Here is a 21,081-nt window from a genome sequence, read left to right as displayed (position 1 = left end):
AGGAATGAAGATGAAGAGTTCCTGATGAAGAGCTTATGTTCAAAACGCCAACTCTCCCGCTCCTTGGATGCTGCCCGACTGGTTGTAGTTTTCCAGCACCACATTTTTTTTTACTCTGATCTCCAGCATCTCCAGTCCTCACTTTCTCCCTGTTTACAAGAAGACAAAGCTTATTCTTACAAGAAATGCCAAACACTGGTTAACATCTAAACTGGGCTTCCTTTACATTTTAAAAAAGTGGGCGGCACAGTGGCTAGCACTGCTGCCTCACAGCGCCAGAGACCTGGGTTCAACTCCCACCTCAGGCGACTCTCTGTGTGGAGTTTGCACATTCTCCCCGTGTCTGTGTGGGTTTGCTCTGGGTGCTCCAGTTTCCTCCCACAGTCCAAAAATGTGCAGGTTAGGTGAATTGGCCATGCTAAATTGCCCATAGTGTTAGGTAAGGGATAAATGTAGGGGAATGGGTTTGGGTGGGTTGCAGTTCGGCGGGTCGGTGTGGGCTTGTTGGGCTGAAGGGCCTGTTTCCACACTGTAAGTAAGTAATATAATCTATAATCTGGACATACATTCATATGGACATGCACACACACACAGTCAACAATCTCCTCAGAGAGGATATTTTAAAAAAGGGCTAAAGAACAAAAATACTTATGTTCGTCAAGAGTTTATAACAAAATATTATGAATTATCACAGTCCACTTTAGTCAAGGGTTTATAACAAAATGTCATGAATTATCACAGTCTACTTTTATAATGTAGTTAGAAAACATCTGTAAAACAGAAAACTTAAGTCCAGAAAGGATTGCTAACCAGACACTTCCTTAGATACATAAGAAGGAAGTGGTGAGTTTTGAGAAGACTTGTAGCTCAGGTTGAGATTCTGGATGTGGGTTTGCTTGCTGAGCTGAAAGGTTCATTTTCAGACGTTATGTCACCATATTAGGTAACATCATGATGATGATGTTACCTAGTATGTTGACGAAACGTCTGAAAACAAACCTTCCAGCTCAGTGAGCAAACCTACATCCATAAGAAGGAAATGTTTGGCTAAACCAAATGTGGGTCTATTTTGGGATTGGGAGAATTTATAATGGGAAATAAGTAACAGAGAAGCTAAATAATTACCTCATACACTTTTCACTGAGGAAGATTCAAGAAATCTCCCTGAACTAGAGATCTATGTGGCTAGGAATAATGAGGAGTTCACAGAAATTAATATTCGTACTATCAATAAAAAAATTGCAATGGAATAATTAACAGGGCAGAAATTTTATAAAGGAGGTGGTTGATCCATTAGTGATCACCTTCAAGCATTCTACAACTATTGGAATGATTCTTGTGGATTAGAAGGTAGAAAATATCACCCTAATATTTCAGAAAAGAGCAAGACAGAAAACAGGGAACTGCAGACCTGTAGTAGAGAAAATGCAAAATCTATTATAAAAGATGGGCTCAGTAGGTGTTTGGATGATAATGGTCTGGTTGGGCACAGTCAGCTCGATATGCAAATTTGAAATCATTTTTCATGAATCTGTTGGAGTTTTTTGATGTAACTAATGGAATTGATAAAGGAAAGCTGATGGATACAGTATACATAGATTTTCAGAAGGCTTTTGATAAAGTCCCCCACAGGCTCATTAGAAATATTATAGCACATGAGATTAGAAGTAGATATATTGACATGAATTAATGATTGGCTCAGACAGAAAATAGACATTAGGAATAAATGGAACACTCTCATGTTGTCAAGCTGTGACTGGTGGATTTTTTGTCCCCCTTAATGAACCTGTTCAGAGATGTTATTACACTGCTCTGGAGCAGGTTGGACTTGAACCCAGGTCTCCTGGTTCAAAGCTAAGGACGTTAGACACATGTAACACATGAACCCTGTGACTAGTGGGGTGCCCCAATGATGAGAATAGGCCCCAGTCCTCAGTATAAATCTCTAATTGTTTCCAAATCTGCAGATTTTGGACTTGTATTCATTGGATGTTAGAAGGATGAGAAGTGACCTTGCAGAAATGTATCAATTTCATAAGTGGGGGTTGACAAGGTAGATGCTGAAAGGTTATTTCTTTTTTGTGGGAGAGACTAGAAGGCATAATTCTCAGACTAAGGGATTAAGACAAAGATGAGGAAGAATGTCTTCTGTCAGTGGGTAGTGAATCTCTGGAATTCTTTACCGCAGAGGGCTGTGGTTAAGACCAGTGGGGGAATCAAGGCAGGAAACTGAAGTTGAGGATTATCACTTAATGGTGCAACAGGCATGATGGGCTGAACGGTCTTGGTCTGGTCTTGTTGAGTTTGCAGAGGGCTCTGCCCTCCAGCATAGCTGTCACCCTTCACAGCTGCCACTGCCATCACTTCCTGCTCATGTTGCGCCGTGATGTCTGCAGATAAAAACACAGTAGTGCTGTTAATTGCATTGGTGTATGTGATAGACATGCATCCTTAACTTCAATTCTCGTCTTGAATGTCCTGAAGGTTGAGAGGAGTTGGAGATAAGTTAGCAGTAAAAATGTAACCATGCCACTGTTTAACAGAATTTCACTCATTGGTGAACACAGACTTAAAAGAGATGTAAGAAAGAGAAATTTAATTCTGGGTTATTAGGCAGTTGCAAGGTCCAATTCTGTCCATCTCCAATGATCAGAAGTGCCACTGATCTCTATGACCTTTTCCTCTGCTGATGTCAGTTGCCTATCAGTTGTACTCTCCATCATGTTTTGTGCTCATTTTCCCTGGAATGGGTAACAGCAGGCCTAACAATGTCTGTACCATATGTGTATACCCAATGGAATGTATTCAATATGGGTGATTATCAGCTAGATATGTCACATTACATAAGGACTGAAGTGAACAGTTCAGAAAGAGTTCAGAAATGATTTACCAGGATGTTGCCAGGGTTGGATTGTTTGAGCTATAGGGAGAGGCTGATAAGGCTGAGGCTGTTTTCCCTGGAGCGTCGGAGGCTGAGGGATGATCTTATAGTGATTTATAAAATCATGAGAGTCATGGATAGGGTAAATAGACAAGGTCTTTTCCTTGCGTGGAGGAGTCCAGAACTAGATGGCATAGGTTTAGAGTGAGAGGGGAAAAATTTAAAAGGGACCGAAGGGGCAACTTTCTCATGCAGAGAGTGGTGCGTGTATGGAATGAGCTGCCAGAGGAAGTGGTGGAGGCTGGTGTAATTACAACATTTAAAAGGCATCTGGTTGAGAAATGAAGGAGAAGGGTTTAGAGGGATATGGACTGAGTGCTGGCAAATGGGACTGGATTAGATTAGGATATCTGGTCGGCATGGATGAGTTGGACTGAAGGGTTGTTTCTGTGCTGTACATCTCTATGACTCTATGATAGATGAAAAGGTGAAGAAATGCATTCACATGCCTGCTTTTTAAATTAGATTTTTCCAATACAAAAGGAAGCCATTTGGCCAATCATATCTGTACCAGTTCCCAGCTTGTCCCACTTTCCAGCCCTATCCCTGTAACCTTCTAAATACATTATTTTCATACATCTATTTCTCTTTTGAAACCTTCTATGGAATCTACCCCCAGCACTCTCCTGGCCATTCCAAACCCTAACAACTCTCTGAGTGAAGAAATTTCTCCTCTTCTCACTCCTAGTTCTCTTGCTGACTATCTTTAAATTGTAACCCCTAGTTTATGACACCAGAACTAATGGAAACAGAATATCCTTCTTTACCCTGTCAAAATTCTTCATAATTTTGAACCCCAATAAGATCACTTTTTAGTCTTCTCTAGTCTAAAGAGAATAAGCCCAATCTCTCTAATCTTTCCTTGGATCTAACATCCCCCATTCCTGGCATCATTCTAGTAAATTTCCTTTGAACCCTCTCCAGGGCTTTAATGTCTTTCCTTAAAAAAGGTGCCCAGATCCTGAACACAACACTCCAAATGTGATTTGTACAGGTGCAGCATCACTTCCTTGCTTTTATATTATGAACCTTCTTGAAGACTGTTTCAACTTGCCTGGCTACCGTCAAGGAATTATACTCTCGAGCCACTTTCAGAGAATTATACCCTGGACCCTTAATTTTGTGAGAATTGATGCGATGGAGTACAAAATTCAATATTTGGGAGGGGACAGCTTGTGAACTGCAGTGCACGGGTGAATTTGTAACTTACCTTTCTTGTTCTGGTTAAGTTATTAAACCACTTCAGGCATGATCTCTGTTGACTTCATCAGCTGCCTCCTATCCACAGCTCCTGGATAGATTCTCCTTGCTCTTGCTCTATACTGCACCCAGGAGTCTGTTTCAAGTGAGGTGTCATTGTAACTGAGGCAGCCTTTGAAAATCCTGAGTTCCCATCTGTTTCCAAAACTTGTCTTCTCTGAATTTCATCTTAGTGTTAGTCCTTTAAACAGACAAAACCAACGTCATCTACAAAATTCCATGCAAGGACTGCCACAGACACTACGTAGGACAAACAGGAAGAAAGTTAGCCACCAGGATACACGAACACCAGCTAGCCACAAAAAGACAGGACCCTCTCTCCCTTGTAGCCCTACACACGGATGAAAAAAACCACCAATTTGACTCGGACAACACATCTACCCTGGGACAGGCTAAGCAAAGACATGCCAAAGAATTCCTAGAGGCCTGGCACTCCAACTACAACGCCATAAACAAACACAAAGATCTAGATACCATCTATCAACCTCTCAGAAAAAGAACAAGAAGTGACATTACCACAAACCCCAGGAACCCCATCCAGGACAAACATATAAATAGAAAGCAGGAGACAACAGCTTCACTTCACTTGGAGGTCGCCACTGATGATGTTACCTAGCCAGGTAATGAAACGTCTGGATATCAAACCTACAGCTCAGCGAGCAAACCTACACCCTAAACCTCAACCTGAGCTACAAACCTTCACAAACCTTGTAAAAATATGTATTGTATTTGCTGAGTTGCACCGGAAATGAAATCTAATCCATGTCAAAATTGATTATTCCAACATGGGAATCCTTTTCTATCTTTCACAACTCCAAATGCCATCAGTTCCGAGCTCCTGGACCTTCTGCTCAGAATCGACTTCTACATTATGGTTTTGAGCTTCATGTGTTCCATTTGTTCTTCTTGTGCTAGACTAATCCCACTTCCTACAAAAATCCGTTTGCTTCAACTACTTCTACATTCGAAGTGAGCCCTAAAAACAAACTTTGTGTTGCTCTTCAATATTTATGCATTCTCACTCATGTTAAGCTTGCTTGGTATCTCACAAGAATGTCATGTTTTCTATTTCCTCTAGATGCTTATGCTTACTGTAACTCAACATGTGCACTTTGATTTTGTTAGGTACTGGATCACGAAGTACTCAAATATTACACAAATCAATTCTGAGCTCGTTGGGTACTTCCACTTTGTATGTAGTTGGTTAAAGTTCCCTAATAAAAAATAAATGTTTTCATTTCCATTTCCCTTTCTTGTTTTAATTTCAGTATTTGTCCTCTTTTGATATGTCTCATGTGGGTTTTTCATCTGTTCAGAATATGCATTCAGCCTGATTTACTTTCCCACCTTTCAAGCAATCCTTGGGTTCATGTCACACTACAGGTGACCCCAATGCACTACTCTCTCTCTCTCTCACTTTCTGTCTCACACACACTCGCACACATACGGGGTGAATTTGTACTTGCAGAATTATATTTTATTTTGCTCAAAAACTGTATGAATCCATGTAAGATTCTGTAAGTCCCTTTTTTAGAAACAGAATCAGTCTGAACATTGGGGCACAGACAGCCTCACACAGGGCAGCTCACACCTTCAATGCACTATCTGAGACAACATGGCACGTATTGTTAAAGTTCACTTGAGAATGTAACTTTAAAAAAAAAGTTCTGGGATTTACATATGAAAGAACTGAAACCAATATAGTAATTCAAAAAATGAGAGACTTAACGAGCAATCCAGGTCTTTTTCAATGTATAATTTCAGTTGCATCACATTTGCTATAAATTCTGTGTCTTACGATCTTATACTCCATAACCACTTGATGAAGGAGCAGCACTCCGAAAGCTAGTGTTTCCAAATAAACCTGTTGGACTATAACCTGGTGTTGTGTGATTTTTAACTTCCTTTAACCTTTCTGATATTACCAACATACAAGGAAAGTAATTTGTCTCTTCCTGTCTGCTTGTTCTTTCCTGAATGTTCTTTATAAGTGCATTTGGTCTTATTTATGTTTGCCATGGTTTTGATATTCCTGTAGATTTGAGCAGAAATGTGTCAGACAGTAAAAAGAATGAAGAGAATTTAACAACAATAACTTGCATTCATAGTGCCTCGAGCATAGTCAAATGCATTCCACAGTGAGCAATGGGGGAAAAGAAATTGCCATAGAACTGAAAGAAGACATATTAAGACAGATTAAGCAGAGAGGTTTGATCAGCTTGGCAGATGCAAGTTCACACAAAGCACACTTTGCTTAATACTGATCTAGACAGAGGCATTCAATGAGACCAAAAAGATTTACAAGAATGCGATCAGAGCTCAGAAATTAAAATTACAAAGTAAGACCAAAGAAGTTGAGTCTTTTTCTTTCAGCGTTGTTTTTGATCCCTGCATCAAGCTCCATTCCTTAGCCACCTGTTCAATCTCAATTCCTGGCAACAGTCTTTACTTTGTTCACGGTGATGTGGACTTTCATGGTTCAGCCAGCCTTTATAACCTCCCTGAATTTATGGACACATAATGCTATTGATGTCAAAGCAAGAAGGTCATTGTTTGGCACTTTCATCTACCAGCCCAAGTATGAATCTTGCTGCACGTTGACATAGAGTGCACGGGTGGCACAGTGGTTAGCACTGCTGCCTCACAGCGCCAGAGACCTGGGTTCAATTCCCCCCTCAGGCAACTGTCTGTGTGGAGTTTGCACATTCTCCCAGTGTCTATGTGGGTTTCTCTGGGTGCTCCGGTTTCCTCCCACAGTCCAAAGATGTGCAGGTTAGGTGAATTGGCCATGCTAAATTGCCTGTAGTGTTAGGTGAAGGGGTAAATGTAGGGGAATGGGTTTAGGTGGGTTGCTCTTCGGAGTGTCGGTGTGGACTTGTTGGGCCAAAGGGCCTGTCTCCACACTGTAAGTAATCTAATCTAATAATGACTTGTGAATAGAACTGAATAGTTGGCAGTTGTCAGTGAATATCCCCACTTCTGACCTTACAATGGAGGGAAGGTCAGGTTGAAGCTGTTGGAGCCCAGGAAACCACCGCAAGGAATTCATGCATTTTGAGATGATTGGCATTCAGCAACTACAACTTCTTTACTTATGCTGATATGTGGACTTAAGATTTCCTAGGATTCCTTGATGCCACTCTCAGTCAAATGCAGCCTGGATGTCAAGGGCATTCACTCTTACCTCATCTCTGAAGTATAGCTTTTTTTATCCATGTTTATACCAACGCTGCATTCTCCCCTCCATTCCCAAGTACTCCTCACCACTCCCAGGGCACCTTCCCATGCATTCACAGAAGGTGTAATACCTGCCCATTTACCATCTACCTCCTCACTATCCAAGGCTCCAGGTTCCAGTTAAAATGGCAATTTACCACTACTTCATTTGATCTGGTCTTCTCTGTTCACTGCTCACAATGTAGTCTCTCCTATCGCTTTGCAGAACACCTACATTCTGTCTGCAAAAATGACCCCAAGTTTCTAGTTGCTTGCCACTTCAACGCACCACTATGTTCCCACACCAACATATCTGTCACAGGCCTACTGCCTCATCACTTTTTCTGCCCTGGTCTGCTATCCATAATCTCCTTATTTACATACCCCTTCTGTATCTCTCACTCTCTGGGCTCTGTTTCCACCTATCCACTCACCATGGTCTAATACATGGTCCAGTAGTGACCACTGATCTCTGTATATGGTCCAGTACTGACTATTGATATGTGCAAATGGCTCAGTACTGACCATCAACTCGTGTATTTGGTCCAGTACTGACCACTGATATCTGTACATGATCCAGGACTGATCATTGATACCTATATATCAAATACTGACAACTGATATCTATATATGGTCTAATACTGACAACTGATATCTGTATATGGTCCAATACCAACCACAGATATCTATATATCTGTATCCAATAGTAAACATTAATTTCTGTATATAGTCCAATACTGATAATTGATCCCGTATGTATTTACTACTGACCAATGAAACCTAAAATTATCCACTACAGTAATCAAGTCTTGCATTGCGGAAACAGACCCCTTGGTCCAACTCATCTGTGCCAACCAGACATCCCAATCTGACCTAGTCCTGTTTGCCAGCATTTAGTCCATATCTCTCTAAACCCTTGCTATTCATATACCATCCAGATGCCTTTTAAATGTTGTAATTGTACCAGCCTCCACCACTTCCTCTGGCAGGTAGTTCCATATGTGCCTTATAAATCTTATTGCCCCTTATGTCCCTTATAAATCTTTCTCCTTTCACCTTAAACCTGTGCCCTCTAGTTTTGGACTCCCCCACCCTAAGAAAAAGATCTTGGCTATTCACCATATCGAGGCCCCTTGTGACTTTATAAACTTCCATGAGGTCACCGCTTAGTTTCTGATGCTCCAGGGAAAATAGTCCCAGCCTATTCAGCCTTTCCCAGTAGCTCAAATTCTCCAACCCTGGCAAAATCCATGTAATTTTTCTGCACCCTCTCAGGTTTAACAACACCCTTCACATAGAAGGACAACCAGAATTGTATGCAGTATTCCAAAAGTACTGACCACTGATACCTATATATATCCAATACTGAATATTGATTCCTGTACATATCCGATTATGGGCTGTTGATATAAGACCATAAGACAGAGGAGCAGAAATTAGGCCATTCAGCCCATTGAGTCTGCTCCGCCATTCAATCATTGCTGATAAGCTCTCAAACCCATTCTCCCACTTTCTCCCCGTAACCCTTGATCCCCTTGATACTCAAGAACCTATCTATCTCAGTCTTAAATATACTCAATGACCTGGCCTCCACAGCCTTCTGTGGCAATGAATTCCATAGATTCACGACTCTCTGGCTGAAGAAGTTTCTCCTGATCTCCACTCTAAAAGGACTTCCCTTTACTCTAAGGCTGTGCCTTCAGGTCCTAGTCTCTCCTACCAATGGAAACATCTTCCCAATATCTAATCCATCCAGGCCATTCAGTATTCTGTATGCTTCAATTAGATGCCCGCTCATCCTTCTAAAACATAGTCCCAGAGTCCTCAAACATTCCTCATGTGTTAAGATTTTCATTCCTGGGACCATTCCCGTGAACCTCCTCTGGACCCCTCCAGGGCCAGTACATCCTTCCTGAGACATGGAGCCCAAAAATGTGCACAATACTCCAGATATGATCTGACCAGATCCTTATAGACCCTCAGAGGTACGTCCCTGCTTTTATATTCACATCCTCTCAAAATAAATGCCATCATTGCATTTGTCTTTCAAATTACTGACTCAACCTGCAACTTTACCTTGAGAGAATCCTGGACCAGAAATCCCAAGTCTCTTTGCACTTCAGACTTCTGAATTTTCTCCCCATTTAGAAAATAGCCCATGTCTCTATTTTTCCTACCAAAGTGCATGACCTCACACTTTCCCACACTGTACTCCATTTGCCACTTCTTTGCCAACTTCCCTAAATCTGTCCAAATTCTTTTGCAGCCTCCCTACCTCCTCAATGCTACCTGTCCCTCTACCTATCTTTGTATCATTTGCAAACTTAGCTAGAATGCCCTCAGTCCTTTCATCTAGATCACTAATGTATAAAATGGAAAGTTGTGGTCCCAATATTGAGCCTTTTGGAACACCACTTGTCACCAGCTGCCATCTTGAGAAGGACCTTTTATCCTCGCTCTCTGCTTTCTACCAGACAGCCAAGCTTTTATCCATGCTAGCACCTTGCCTCTGACACCATGGGCCTTTAAGTTAGTCAGTAGCCTCCTGTGTGGCACCTTGTCAAAGACCTTCTTGAAGTCCAGGTAGATAACATCCATTGGCTCTCCTTGGTCTAACCTGCTCGTTACTTTCTCAAAGAGGTCTAGCAGAGTTTTCAGGCATGACCTCCCTTTGATGAAACCATGCTGACTTTGCCCTATTTTACCATACACTTCCAAATATACAGAAGTCTCATCCTTCACAATGGATTCCAGGATCTTACCCATGACTGAGGTTAGGCTAATTGGTCTGTAATTTTCCGTCTTTTGCTTTACTCCCTTTTGCTTTACTCTTTTGCTTTAGTGATCCTATATATATCCAATACAGACCATTGATTTGTGTATATAGTTGTTGTGGTTCTGTTCGCCGAGCTGGGAATTTGTGTTGCAGACATTTTGTTCCCTGTCTAGGTGACATCCTCAGTGCTTGGGAGCCTCCTGTGAAGCGCTTCTGTGATGTTTCCTCCGGCATTTATAGTGGTTTGACACAACAAACAGTGAGGAGAAAGTGAGGACTGCAGATGCTAGAGATCAGAGCTGAAAATGTGTTGCTGGAAAAGAGCAGCAGGTCAGGCAGCAATGAGCAGGAGAATCGACGTTTCGGGTATGAGCCCTTCTTCAGGAATGAGGAAAGTGTGTCCAGCAGGCTAAGATAAAAGGTAGGGAAGAAGGACTTGGGGGAGGAGCTTCATTCCCCTACGCTCTGGGATTAACGAGTTCAACACATGGCAAGACATCGAACAATTCTTCCGCCGTCTTCACCTCCACGCCTACTTCTTCAACCAGAATTCTCGCCCACCCTCTCACGACCCCTTCTCCCGCCTCCAACACACCCCATCCACCTGGACACCCCGTGCTGGCCTCTTACCTGCCCTCGCTCTCTTCATAGCCAACTGCCGCCGCGACATTAACCGCCTCAACCTCTCCACCCCTCTCACCCACTCCAACCTCTCACGCTCGGAACATGCAGCCCTCCACTTCCTCCGTTCCAACCCCAACCTCACTATCAAACCGGCAGACAAGGGAGGCGCAGTAATAGTTTGGCGCACCGACCTTTACACCGCTGAGGCTAAACACCAGCTCGCGGACACCTCCTCCTATTGCCCCCTTGACCATGACCCCACCTCCCACCACCAAACCATCATCTCCCAGACCATCCAATAACCTCATCACCTCAGGAGATCTCCCATCCACCGCCTCCAACCTCATAGTCCCACAACCCCGCATCGCCCATTTCTACATCCTGCCCAAAATCCACAAACCTGACTGCCCCGGCCGACCCATTGTCTCAGCCTGCTCCTGCCCCACCGAACTCCTCTCTGCATACCTCGACACGGTCCTGTCCCCCTTAGTCCAAGAACTCCCCACCTACGTTCGGGATACCACCCACGCCCTCCACCTCCTCCATGATTTTAGCTTCCCCGGTCCCCAACACCTTATCTTCACCATGGACATCCAGTCCCTATACACCTCCAATCCCCATCACGAAGGCCTCAAAGCCCTCTGCTTCTCCCTTTCCCGCCAACCCAACCAGTACCCTTCCACTGACACCCTCCTTCGACTGACTGAACTGGTCCTCACCCTGAACAACTTCTCTTTCCAATCCTCCCACTTCCTCCAAACCAAAGGAGTAGCCATGGGCACCCACATGGGCCCCAGCTATGCCTGCTTCTTCGTAGGATATGTGGAACAGTCCATCTTCCGCAGCTACACTGGCACCACCCCCCACCTTTTCATCCGCTCCAACGCCCCTCCCCCAAGTCCCTCCTCCCTACCTTTTATCTTAGCCTGCTGGACTCACTTTCCTCATTCCTGAAGAAGGGCTCATGCCCGAAACGTCAATTCTCCTGCTCCTTGGATGCTGCCTGACCTGCTGCGCTTTTCCAGCAACACATTTTCAACAACAAACAGTGAGACAAAGTATCGTACCTCTGATAACAAGGAAAAGACAGACACATAACCTCAACACCAAGGAGAGGGAAGCACTAAAAACACTAAGAAATGACAAGAACATAATCATACTACCAGCAGACAAAGGCAGAATGACGGTCATCCTGGACAAAGCAGACTACATCCAAAAAGCACAACAACTACTTGCAGATACCAACACCTACCAAAAGAGGGAGTTTGACCCCACCCCACAGCTCACCAATAGGATAAACAACACTGAGGAACCTACAAAACACAGACAGATAACCAAGTTTGACCTACAAAGAATGAAACCTGAAAGCAACAACACCCCCAGATTCTATGGACTACCTAAAGTGCACAAACCAGACATCCCACTCAGACCCACAGTATAACTACCAGGGACACCATCACACAAACTGGCTAAAGAACTACAGCAGAAACTCAAACACCTGATCAGCGGATCCAGACACTCTACACAGTCGACACAGGAATTCTTGGACATCATCAGAAATATACACATAGACAAGGAAGAAACTATGGTCTCATTCGATGTAACGGCACTGTTCACCTCTATCGACAAAATCCTTGCCAGAGAAACAATAGCCAACCTGCTGGACATACAGAACAGACAACAGGACGGGGAACCTATCAACAAAGACTGCATACTCAAACTACTGGACCTGTGCCTCACAACTCACTTCACATTCAACAACCAAGTATATGAACAAATCAACGGGACACCCATGGGCTCACCCATCTCTGGATTCATAGCAGAAGCGGTAATGCAAAGGTTAGAACAAACAGTCTTACCGCAAATTCAACCTCTGGGTCAGATATGTGGATGACATCTTTGTAATCATTAAAAACACAGAAATAGAGAACACACACCGGATCATCAACGCCACACTCACAGGAATCCGATTCACTAGAGAGGAAGAAAAGGACAACCAACTCCCATTCCTAGACGTGATGGTACAGAGAACACCTAATGGAGAATTCACCACAAAGGTATACAGGAAATCCACACACACAGACCAAGTCCTGAACTATGAAAGCAACCACCCCAACATACACAAAAGTAGTTGCATCAAGACACTGTTCAAAAGGACCACAACACACTGCAGTACACCAGAACTGCAAAAAGAGGAAGAACACCTCTACAATGTATTTGCCACATTACCATACATTAAAAACATTTCTGAACTGACAGCCAGACTACTGCGACCACTAGGACTCATAACAGCACACAAACCAACAACCACTCTCAGACAACAACTCACCAGAACAAAGGACCCAATATCCAACATGAGCAAAACCAATGTAGTGTACAAAATCCCATGCAAGGACTGCACAAAACACTACATAGGACAAACAGGAAGACAGCTAACGATCCACATCCATGAACACCAACTAGCCACGAAACGGCATGACCAGCTATCCTTAGTAGCCACACACTCAGATGACAAGCAACATGAGTTCGACTGGGACAACACTACTATTATAGGACAAGCCAAATAAGCCAAATAGAGACCAGCCAGGGAATTCCTAGAGGCATGGCACTCATTCACAGATTCAACCAATAAGCACATCGACCTGGACCCAATATACCGGCCACTGCAATGGACAGCTGGAACTGACAACCAGAAGCGGTAGGTACAAATCACAATAAATGCCGGAGGAAACATCACAGAAGCGCTTCACAGGAGGCTCCCAAACACTGAGGATGTCACCTAGACAGGGGACGAAACGTCTGCAACACAAATTCCCAGCTCGGTGAACAGAACCACAACAACGAGCACCCAAGCTACAAATCTTCTCCCAAATTGTGTATATAGTCACAGTAAGGTGTCATGTTAGTGATTTTTCAGCCCTCTGGGACCCTTCCTGATTCTAGTAATTCCTGAAAGGTCACCACTAACGCTCCCACTATCTCTTTAGCTATCTCCCTTAGAACTCTGGGGTGCAGTCCATCTGGTCCAGCTGATTTATCCACCTTCGGGTAATTCGGTTTTTCGAGTACCTTCGCCTTGGTGATGGCCACCATACTCATCTCTGCCCCCTCACTCTCTTGAATTTTTGGAATATTACTGGTGTCTTCCACTATGAAGTAATTATTCAGTTCCTCAGCCACTTCTTTGTTCCCCACTGCTACCTCTCCATTGTCATTCTCTAATGGCTCAATGTCCACTTTTGCCTCTCTTTTGCCTGTTATATATCTAAAGAAACTCTTACATTCTTCCGAAATATTCCTGGCTATCTTACCCCTATACTTAACCTTCTCCCTCATTTTTTTTGTTGCTCTCTGTTGGTCTTTGTAAGCTTTCCAATCTTCTGGTTTCCTACTGCCCTTCACCACATTATATGCTTTCTCTGTTGCTTTTATGCTATCCCTGACTTCCCTCGTCAGGAGTAGTTGCCTCATCCTCCCTCTACCATGCTTCTTTTTCCTCCGAATGAATCTCTGCTGTGTCTCCTGAAATATTCCCAGAAACTCCTGCCATTGCTGTTCCATTGTCTTTCCTGCAGGGCTCCTTTCCCAGTCAATTCTACCCAGCTCCTCCCTCATGCCTCTGTGGTTGCCTTTATTCAGCTGTAATAACATTACCCCTGATTCTATCTTCTCCCTCTCAAATTGCAGAGTAAATTCAATCACATTGTGATCATTGTCTCCTAAGGGTTCCTCTACCTTAAGCTCCCTCATTAAGTCTGCCTCATTGCACAACACTAAATCCAGTATTGCCTGTTCCTTAGTGGGCTCCACCAAAAGCTGCTCCTGACTACTGTTTGGTGGCCTGGACATAACTCCAACTATGTTTTTTTAACCTTTGTAGTTCCTGAATTCTACACACACAGATTCTATACCATCTGACCCTACTTTGTTTCTTACTATGGATTTAATTTCATTTCTTACTAATAAGGGAACCCCACCCCCCCTGCCCACCTGCCTATCTTTTTGGTAGTCAAAAAGTGTGGTGCTGGAAAAGCACAGCCGGTCAGGCTTCAAGCAGCAGGACAGTTGACATTTCAAACATCAGCTCTTCATCTTCCTGATGAACCAGCTATGCTTTTCCTGCTAAACTACGAAAGCAACCACCCCAACACACACAAAAGTAGTTGCATCAAGACACTGTTCAAAAGGACCACAACACACTGCAGTACACCAGAACTGCAAAAAGAGGAAGAACATCTCTACAATGTATTTGCCACATTACCATACATCAAAAACATTTCTGAACTGACAGCCAGACTACTGCGACCACTAGGACTCATAACAGCACACAAACCAACAGCCACTCTCAGACAACAACTCACCTTTTTGACTCTGATCTCCAGCATCTGCAGTCCTCACTTTCTCCTATCCTTTTAATAGGATGTACATCCTTACTCTCATTCCTGATCCCTTGCAGCCACGTATCCATGATGCCTGCTACATCATACCTGCTCATTTTGATCTGCGCCACAAGCTCATTTTCCTTATTCCTTATACTGCATGCATTCAGATATAACACTTCAGTTTTATCTCTACATATCCAATACAGACCATTGATTTGTGTATAGAGTGTAATATTGATCAATGATCCTATATATATCCATGTCTGTATATCCAATACTGACCATTGATTTCTGTATATAGCCAATACTGTGTTTTTTTATGCATTTGTGGGACTTGAGTGTCGCTGGCTGGCCAGCATTGATAGCCCATCCCTATTTGCCCTTGAGAAGGTGGTGGTGAGCTGCCTTCTTGTATTGCTGCAGTCCACTTGCTGTGGGTTGACCCACAATGCCAGTAGGGAGGGAATTCCAGGATTTTGACCTAACCACTGTGAAGGAGCGGTGGTATATTTCCAAGTCAGGGTGGCGAGTGGCTTGGGGGGAACATACAAATGGTGGTGTTCCCAAGTACCTGCTGCCCTTGTGGAAGTGGTCATGGGTTTGGAAGGTGCTGTCTAAGGATCTTTGGTGAATTTCTGCAATGCATCTTGTAGATAGTACACACTGCTGCTACTGAGCACTGGTGGTGGAGAAAGTGGATGTCTGTAATGTGGTGCCTATCAAGCAGGTTGCTTTGTCCTGGATGGTGTCAAGCTTCTTGAGTGTTGTTGGAGCTGAATCCATCCAGGCAACTGGGGAGTATTCCGTCACACTCCTGACTTGTGCCTTGCAGATGGTGAATTGACTTTGAGGTGTCAGGAGGTGAGTTACTCGCTGCAGTATCCCTAGTCTCTGACCTGCTCTTGGAGCCACTGTGTTTATGTGGTGAGTGCAGTTGAGTTTCTGGTCAATGGTAATCCCAAGGATGTTGACAGTGGGGGCTTCGGTGATGGTAATACCGTTGAATGTCAAGGGGCAGTGGTTAGAGTGTCCCTTATTGGCGATAGTCATTGTCTAGCATTTGTGTGGCGCAAATGTTACTTGCCACTTGTTGGCCCAAGCCTGGATATTGTCCAGATCTTATTGCATTTGAGCATGGACTGCTTCAGTATCTGAGGATTCGCAAATGGTGCTGAACACTGTGCAATCATCAGCAAACATCCCCACTTCTGACCTTATGACAGAGGGAAGGTCATTGATGAAGCAGCTGAAGATGGTTAGGTCCAGGGCACTACCATGAGGGACTCCCGCGGACATGTCCTGGAGCTGAGATGTCTGACCCTCCACAACCACAAACATCTTCCTTTGTGCCAGGTATGACTCTCACCAGGGGAGTGTTTATCCCCTGATACCCATTGATCCTGTTTTGCCAGGGCTCCTTGATGCCATACTCAGTCAAATGTGGCCTTGATGTTGAGGACTGTCATTCTCACTTCACCTCTGGAATTCAGCTGTTTTGTCCATGCTTGAACCAAGGCTATAATGAGATCAGGAGCTGAGTGACCCTGGCGAAACCCAAACTGGGTATCCTAATTTCAGCACGAGCTCCCAGATGTTAGTGAGGAGGACTTTGCATGGTCGTCAGGGCTGTTTGCGTTTTTGCTGTTGTCTTTTCCAGTTCTAAGGTCGATGCCAGGTGGTCCGTCCAGCATAACTTCTTTGTTGTGACTTTCTAGCTATTGATACAACTGAGTGGGTTGAAAGCCATGTCAGAGGACAGTTGAGAATCAACCATATTGCTCTGGAGTCACATGTAGGCCAGACCAGGTAAGGATGGCAGATTTCCTTCCCTAAAGGACATTAATGAGCCAGATGGGGTTTTCTGACAATTGACAATGGTTTTTAGTGAATTCAAATTCCACCATCTGCCACGGCGGGATTCGAACTCAGGTCCCCAGAATATTATTCTGGTTTCTGGATTAATAACTGAACGATAATACCACTAGGCCATCGCCTCCCCATGCTCATTTATCTCATTTCAAGTCCAATACTGACCATTGATTTCTGTATATATCCAATACTGATTATTGATCCTATATATAGTTCAATGCTGACCATTGATCCTATACAGAGGAACCTCGATTATCCAAAGGACATGGGCAGGGAGTATTTTGTTCAGTTAATCGAATTCCGGATAATCAAATGCTGGATAACATAGTTGAGCCAAGCATCGAGACCTTGCAATCGTGCTGGATAATCTGATATTTGGATAATCAAATGCGAGTTAATCGAGGTTCCTCTGTATATAGTCCAATACAGACCATTGATTTCTGTATATATCCAATACTATCACTGATCCTATTTATAGTTTAGTACTGATCATTGATCCTATATATAGTCCAATACTGATCATTGATCCTATATATATAGTCTAATACTGATAAGGGATCCTATAAACAGTCTAATGCTGACCATTGATCCTGTGTATAGTCCAATACTGATCATTGATCCTATATATAGTCTAATACTGAACATTGATCTGATATATTGTCCAATACTGACCATTGGTCCTTTATTTATATATCCAATACTGACCACTGATCCTATATTTAGTCTAATACTGACCATTGATCCTATATATAGTCCAATACTGACCATTGATCCTATATATAGTCCAATACTGACCATTGATCCTAAATATATATCTAATACTGATAATTGATCCTGGAATCTTGATCAAATGGGCCAATGAACTGAAGAATGGCAGATGGAGTTTAATTTAAATAAATGTGAGATGTTGCATTTTGGGAAAGCAAATCTTAGCTGGACTTATACACTTAATGGTAAGGTCCTAGGGAGTGTTGCTGAACAAAGAGAGCTTAGAGTGCAGGTTCATAAGTCCTTGAAAGTCAAGTCGCAGGTAGATAGGATAGTGAAGAAGGCATTTGGTATGCTTTCCTTTATTGGTCAGAGCATTGAGTATAGGAGTTGTGAGGTCATGTTGCAGCTGTATAGGATGTTGGTTAGGCCACTTTTGGAATATTGCATGCATTTCTGGTCTCCTTCCTATTGGAAGGATGTTGTGAAACTTGAATAGGTTCAGAAAAGATTTACAAGGATGTTACCAGGGTTGGAGGATTTGAGCTATAGGGAGAGAGGCTAAATAGGCTGGGGTTGTTTTCCCTGGTGTATCAAGGGCTGAGGGGTGACCTCATAGATGTTTATAAAATCATGAGGGGCATGGATAGGATAAATAGACAAAGTCTTTTCCCTGGGGTGGAGGGGTCTAGAACTAGAAGGCATAGGTTTAGGGTAAGAGGGGAAAGATATAAAAAGGACCTAAGGGGCAACTTTTTCATGCAGAAGGTGGTACATGTATGGAATGAGCTGCCAAAGGAAGTGGTGGAGGCTGGTACAATTGCAACATTTAAAAAGCATCTGGTTGAGTATATAAAGAGGAAGGGTTTGGAGGGATATGGGCCAAATACTGGCAAATGGGAGTAGATTGGGTTGGGATAACCGGTCAGCATGGATAAGTGGGACGGAAGGGTCTGTTTCCGTGTTGTACATCTCTATGACTTTAACACTGGTCATTGATCTATACATAGTCCAATACTGACCAACTGATGATGCTTAATGCCAGTATCTGCTCCAACCAGGTCCCCATGAGCATGCGCAGTGGCGCCGGGGATGGGGTTGCGCTCGCCCCCTGGCTGCGGGAACGTGCAGTTCGGGAGCGCGCGCCGACGCCAGAGCCCCAGGCGTTGAGGAGCGCGCCTTTTCCCATCGCTGATCAGACTCCGGTCTCGCGGGTGGCGGTTGGTCTCGCAGGCTCCAGCCGGTGGAGCCATGAGCTCGGAGCGGTCAGCGCCGGCTGGTTCCCCTGCCCCTCCGTGCTCAGAGCCAGAGGCTGGGGCGGCCGATTACCGGGACTGGGTGAGGCGCAGTTACCTGGAGCTGGTCTCCTCGAACCACCACTCGGTGCAGGCTCTCTCCTGGAGGAAGCTCTACCTCAGCCGGGCCAAGCTCAAAGCATCGAGCCGCACGTCGGCTCTCCTGTCCGGCTTCGCCATGGTGAGTGACCCCGGTGGAGGGGGGTTGGAGAGGGGCCTAGGGTCATCACCCCCACCTCACCCCCGCCCCGCCCTGCCCTCGCCCCCCCGCCCTCGCCCCCCCGCCCCCGCCCCCCCGCCCCCCCGCCCCCCCGCCCTCGCCCCCCCGCCCCCCCGCCCCCCCGCCCTCGCCCCCCCGCCCTCGCCCCCCCGCCCTCGCCCCCCCGCCCTCGCCCCCCCGCCCTCACCCTCAACCCCCGCCCTCGCCCTCGCCCCCCCGCCCTCGCCCCCCCGCCCTCGCCCTCGCCCTCGCCCCCCCGCCCTCGCCCTCGCCCTCGCCCCCCCGCCCTCGCCCTCGCCCCCCCGCCCTCGCCCCCCCGCCCTCGCCCTCCCGCCCTCGCCCTCCCGCCCTCGCCCTCCCGCCCTCGCCCCCTCGCCCTCGCCCCCTCGCCCCCCCGCCCTCGCCCTCGCCCTCGCCCCCCCGCCCTCGCCCTTGCCCTCGCCCCCCCTGCCCTCGCCCTCGCCCCCCCGCCCTCGCCCTCGCCCTCGCCCCCCCGCCCTCGCCCTCGCCCTCGCCCCCCCGCCCTCGCCCTCGCCCCCCCGCCCTCGCCCTCGCCCCCCCGCCCTCGCCCTCGCCCTCACCCTCACGCCCTGCCCTTGCCCTCACCCCCGCCCTCGCCCCGCCCTCACCCCCCGCCCTCACCCCCCGCCCTCACCCCCCGCCCTCACCCCCTGCCCTTGCCCTGCCCTCGCCCCCCGCCCCGCCCTCATCCTCACCCCCCGCCCTCGCCCTCACCCCTGCCCTCGCCCCTCACCCTCCCGCCCCTCCCCCCTCACCCCCCGCCCCCCCGCGCCCGCCCCTCACGCCCCCGCCCCTCACCCCCGCCCCGCCCTCACCCCCCCTGCCCTCACCCCGCCCCTCGCCCCCCTCACCCCCGCCCCCCGCCCCGCCCTCACCCCCTGCCCTCCCACCCGCCCCCGCCCTCGCCCCCCCGCCCCCCGCCCTCGCCCCCCGCCCTCGCCCCCCGCCCTCGCCCCCCGCCCTCGCCCCCCGCCCTCGCCCCCCGCCCTCGCCCCCCGCCCTCGCCCCCCGCCCTCGCCCCCCGCCCTCGCCCCCCGCCCTCGCCCCCCGCCCTCGCCCCCCGCCCTCGCCCCCCGCCCTCGCCCCCCGCCCTCGCCCCCCGCCCTCGCCCCCCGCCCTCGCCCCCCGCCCTCGCCCCCCGCCCTCGCCCCCCGCCCTCGCCCCCCGCCCTCGCCCCCCGCCCTCGCCCCCCGCCCTCGCCCCCCGCCCTCGCCCCCCGCCCTCGCCCCCCGCCCTCGCCCCCCCGCCCTCGCCCCCCGCCCTCGCCCCCCGCCCTCGCCCCCCGCCCTCGCCCCCCGCCCTCGCCCCCCGCCCTCGCCCCCCGCCCTCGCCCCCCGCCCTCGCCCCCCGCCCTCGCCCCCCGCCCTCGCCCCCCGCCCTCGCCCCCCGCCCTCGCCCCCCGCCCTCGCCCCCCGCCCTCGCCCCCCGCCCTCGCCCCCCGCCCTCGCCCCCCGCCCTCGCCCCCCGCCCTCGCCCCCCGCCCTCGCCCCCCGCCCTCGCCCCCCGCCCTCGCCCCCCGCCCTCGCCCCCCGCCCCCCGCCCCCCGCCCCCCGCCCCCCGCCCCCCGCCCCCCGCCCTCGCCCCCCGCCCTCGCCCCCCGCCCTCGCCCCTACCCCTGCCCTTACCCTCCGCCCTCACCCCCTGCTCCTGCCCTCACGCCCCCGCCCCCACTCCCTCGCCCCTCGCCCCCTGCCCGGGATCCCCATCCGCCTCGTTAGAAACAAAAGCCGCCTGTAAATTATCACCCATTAGTGTGTGTGACACACCCA

General features: G+C 47.6%; 1 protein-coding gene and 1 long non-coding RNA gene across 2 annotated transcripts in view; one reads left to right on the top strand and one right to left on the bottom strand.

The window, feature by feature from the left end:
* Nucleotides 1-973: 973 nt before the first annotated feature.
* LOC140491342 (uncharacterized) lies at nucleotides 974-19,281 on the bottom strand. Its single transcript, XR_011963287.1, has 3 exons — nucleotides 19,130-19,281; nucleotides 4,152-4,382; nucleotides 974-2,390 (listed from the first exon to the last, which is right to left on the bottom strand). It is a non-coding gene; the product is annotated as an uncharacterized lncRNA (long non-coding RNA).
* Nucleotides 18,924-21,081, top strand: part of orai2 (ORAI calcium release-activated calcium modulator 2) — a 47,993-nt gene continuing 45,835 nt past the window's right edge. The window contains exon 1 of the mRNA XM_072589381.1: nucleotides 18,924-19,252. Within this exon, the coding sequence (XP_072445482.1) occupies nucleotides 19,028-19,252 (225 nt within the window). The 5' untranslated portion in view covers nucleotides 18,924-19,027. The remainder of the gene's footprint in view (nucleotides 19,253-21,081) is intronic.

Source organism: Chiloscyllium punctatum, chromosome 19, assembly GCF_047496795.1.
Source record: "Chiloscyllium punctatum isolate Juve2018m chromosome 19, sChiPun1.3, whole genome shotgun sequence".
Classification (NCBI taxonomy): domain Eukaryota; kingdom Metazoa; phylum Chordata; class Chondrichthyes; order Orectolobiformes; family Hemiscylliidae; genus Chiloscyllium; species Chiloscyllium punctatum.
The sequence above is the reverse complement of the archived record's forward strand: the minus strand, read 5'-3'. Positions and strand labels throughout refer to the sequence as shown.